This window comes from Chelonoidis abingdonii, chromosome 11 (genome assembly GCF_003597395.2).
Source record: "Chelonoidis abingdonii isolate Lonesome George chromosome 11, CheloAbing_2.0, whole genome shotgun sequence".
NCBI classification, from domain to species: Eukaryota; Metazoa; Chordata; order Testudines; family Testudinidae; genus Chelonoidis; species Chelonoidis abingdonii.
The window spans coordinates 41,973,745-41,977,371 of NC_133779.1; the positions used below are offsets into that span (position 1 = coordinate 41,973,745).

The following is a 3,627-nucleotide window of genomic DNA, read 5'->3' on the forward strand; positions in this document are numbered from 1 at the left end:
GGCTGGTGCTAGTGCTCAGAAGAGGGCTGGGGAAGCGGGTGCTGCTGCTGGCCTCGCCGTGATGCTGGAAAAGCAGAAGCCAGGGCGCCCCTGCTCCTGCTGCTCTGACAGGGTGGGTGGGAGCCGGCGCGGCAGGACAGGAACAATGGGGGAAGTCATGGGCGGGGGTAAAAAGGGGAAGCAGTGGAAAAGTACCAGCTCCAGGCCCCCTGGCCAGGACTTTCAGAGCCAAGATCCTGGTACAAAGCCATGTTTTTGTTTCAATCCTTTGCTGAGGCTTTGGAATTCCAGCGCTCCGGCCATTCTGTCCTTCATCTGCCCACTAACGCCAGGAATGTTCAGCGGGGCCCAGTGTGCACAGGCTTCCTCGGAGGGGATGCAGCTTTTGCAGGCCCCTTTCTCTCCATTTACTGCTAACGCGCAGCATGCTTTCCTCCCAGGGCCACAAAGCCGACTAGCGAGCAGTAGCCTCTCTCTCCCTGGAGAGCTGGCTTGGGAAGCTTTCCTCTGCAAGCTACAGGGGATGCTAGAGAAGCAAAAGAGGGGTAGCAAAAGGGGGCTGTTGAGGTGGAAGGTTTGCACTGGGCTCATGAGAAATCTCTGTCCGTGCTTCCTCCGCCCCAGCCTCCCTGCTATTGTGGGACTTGTGGCCAGTGCTCATAGCCCAGGGCTGAACAAGGGGTGACTGTCGCCTTTTCAGCGCAGAACGAGCTTGGAGGGCTGCAGGGGCTGCTGAGTGGGAGGGTTTTGCTGAGTGCAACATGGCCACCAGCCTTATGTTCTCACTGCACAAGCCAAGCCACTGTGAGTCAGTGTTTGCAAAGCACTTTGGGACACGAAGTCAGGATGAAAGGCGCTTGGGGGAGGACAAATGGCCAAATTCTGCTCCCCTGACAGTGAAGCCTGTTCCTATCCTTTTTCCGGTTCCCCTGCTTGTTCTCTTATGCACAGTGCTCATTAGCAGCTGTGCTCCTGTGCTCTGACCTCTCTACGTTGGTTAACCCATCTGCTGCCAGGTGCCAACCCTCACCCCATCAGCCCCCCATGACGAGGCTCCTGCAGGTGCTGGATGCTGGGTCAGCTGTGCGCTTCCAGCTAGGCTGCTAAGGCAGTCCCTCCCTCCATTCCCAGCTCTCACAACTGGTTAAGGAAGTTTCTTTCTGATGAGCCAGGCCGGTCTGAGCACATCTGGCAGGGAGAGTGAGGGATGCCCCCCAGGGCGTGGAGTATCAATGATAATGAATGCTATTGCCTGTTGGCCTCTTCTAACATAGCAGCCAGGTGCGATGCAAAGAAGGACAAACACTTCACCCCCTGCCTTGCTGAGCTCCAGCGAGGGCTTGTCGATGGCCGGGAGGAGCTGGTGAGGCCAGGCAGGCCCCAGCACCCCCTGGACCAGAACAGATCTCAGAGGGGGAACTGGCAGAGAATCTTGGGGGAATGGGAGGAAGGCAGCAGCCCCTTTGCCTGCTGTTCAGGTCCAGCTGCCCGTGGCCTCAGGCACTACTGCTGTGAGCTGTAGCTCACGCACGGATGGGTCTATTGCTGTGTGGACAATCCAGCAGCAGGATCTGGTGTTCCCAGCTCCAGGAAGAGACTGGGGTCTAGATACTGTTGTAGTGACCCTGTGTCAGGACGCCTGGGTTCTGTTCATTTCAGACGTGCTGTGTGATTGCAAATGCCTTAGGCTTCTTCTGCTTCAGACCTGGCCTAGGGGGAGGGGGCGGGGAGCTGCAGAGCCTCTGAGCAGTTAACAGGCTGGGCTAGGGAAGGGCAAAGCATCCTGAGCCTGGGAGGCTGGTGCTGTATTTCTCTTGCTCCTTTGCGACCTGAGGGGCTGGGCAGAGTCTGGGGCCCTGCTGCTGTACCAGGGGAGGGTAGAAAGGGGGGACAGGTATTTATCTGAGGCAGTTTTGCTTATTTACAAAGAATCCGCAAAGTCCCATATCTGACCAGACAATCAACCACCCGGATCCAGTGGCTTTGCTCCAAGCACACACATAACCGCCCCTGCCCCCCACAAATGCTCTCAGCTGCTGCCTATTCCTGTTAAACTCTGGGGTGTGTCTCTGTTTTCTGCCCTGGGTGTTAACTGGATGGTGCCTTCAGACCCTTCTCTGAGGTTTGGGATTGCTGCAATCCCAGCACTGCTCCACCTACCAATCCTCTGCTGGAGCCAGGGGCCTGCTGCCCAGCCCTAAGCTCTGGGGCCTAGACCTGGCCCTGTGGTGCATGCAGGACTTGGAAACTCCACACGAGCAGGGGAGGCGGGAGGGGTTTTTTGCAACCCCCACCCCCCTCAGCAGGTGGAGTCTGGGAGGTGAGGAGGGATCTGGCATCTCCTCAGCTCTTCAGAGTGGCCGGGGCTTAGCTCCTCCACAGAGAGAGTGCTGCCCTGGCCTGTCCCAGTGATTCTTGCTCCGCAGCTTCAATTCACGAAAATAGTCAACTGAAAAAAGGAAGGGCCCTGGCTCCTTTCCACTTGAGAAGGAAGCAGAGTGCCCAGTGCTGGGCTGCCGGCTGGGGCAGGGAACAGGCTGCAGGGCTGGGCCAGTGCTGGTTTGGGGGACTGGGTTGCAGGGCTGGGCTGGGGCAGGGAATGGGCACAGGGCCCTGGCTCCAGCGGGGCCGGGATGAAGGCTGGCTTAGTGGCTGCCTGGACTGAAGCCAGAGACCAGTCCCTACTCTGGGGCTGGGAGGTGGCCAGGGATCCCCCTTGCAAGGGGCTGGCAGGGGGTAGTGTGGATCTGCTGTTGGACACCCTGGGGTGACCACACGTCTCGATAGCAGGGGCTTTGTCTGATCCGCAACTCGACCCTCTTCTGAAAAAAACAAGTGTTAGGATGTTTCCCACTTGCTACCTGATCCCCGTCCCTGCCCTGTGCCTAGCTGAGTCCCCCCCCCCCCCACTGCCTGGCACCGTCTGTGAGGGGTGATCGCCTGGTCCAGTGACACCCACCAGGGGAAGAGCAGCAGGACAACGGGTCCCAGGGGGTGCTGGGCATTGATGCTGCCTGGGGCTGTGTGGACAAGGTGGGCCGGTGCCTGCAGCTGCTGGGCCCAGGGTGGAGTGCCCATCTCCAGGGACAAACCCCAGGGCATTATGGAAGAAGCCTAAGCCCATCCGCTGCCCAGCTGGCAGCACCCTGGGTTTGCCTGGATGTGTTTCAGCACATGCCACAATGGTTAATTCCGGGGGACTCCAGGACCATCCTGGAGGCTTGGCACCTGGACAGCTGCCTCAGAAAAGGGGCGATCCCGGGGGAACCTGGAGCTGCGCTAGTTCTGCATGCGGGGCGGGGGGCAGAGGGTGCTGGGGCCCCGCAGTCATGGGGGCTATGGGGCTGCCAGGTGCATGCACCTGCTGGGCGCGGGGGTTGCCTGGCCCAGGCGGATCTAGAACATGGGGGGGTGGGGGCAGAGGTACCGCTCTGTGCAGTCCGGGGGGGCGGCACGTGTCCGGCACAGGCGAGCGGGGGAATCCGCAGTTAATGGAAATTTACGGCGGGGCGGAGCCGCGGGGGGGCGGGCCCTGGGAGCCCATTAAGCCGCCGCATGCCCCGGGGGTCCGCAGCAGAGCCGAGCGGAGCCGAGCCAGGTGAGCCGGGCCGCGGGCGGGTCCCGGTG

The 3,627-nt window shown here is 60.5% G+C and overlaps 1 protein-coding gene across 1 annotated transcript in view; it reads left to right on the forward strand.

Moving 5' to 3' along the window:
* The first annotated feature begins 3,523 nt into the window (after window positions 1-3,523).
* ISYNA1 (inositol-3-phosphate synthase 1) overlaps window positions 3,524-3,627 on the forward strand; it is a 7,207-nt gene continuing 7,103 nt past the window's right edge. The window contains exon 1 of the mRNA XM_032782819.2: window positions 3,524-3,598. Coding sequence (XP_032638710.1) covers window positions 3,556-3,598 — 43 coding nt within the window. The 5' untranslated portion in view covers window positions 3,524-3,555. The remainder of the gene's footprint in view (window positions 3,599-3,627) is intronic.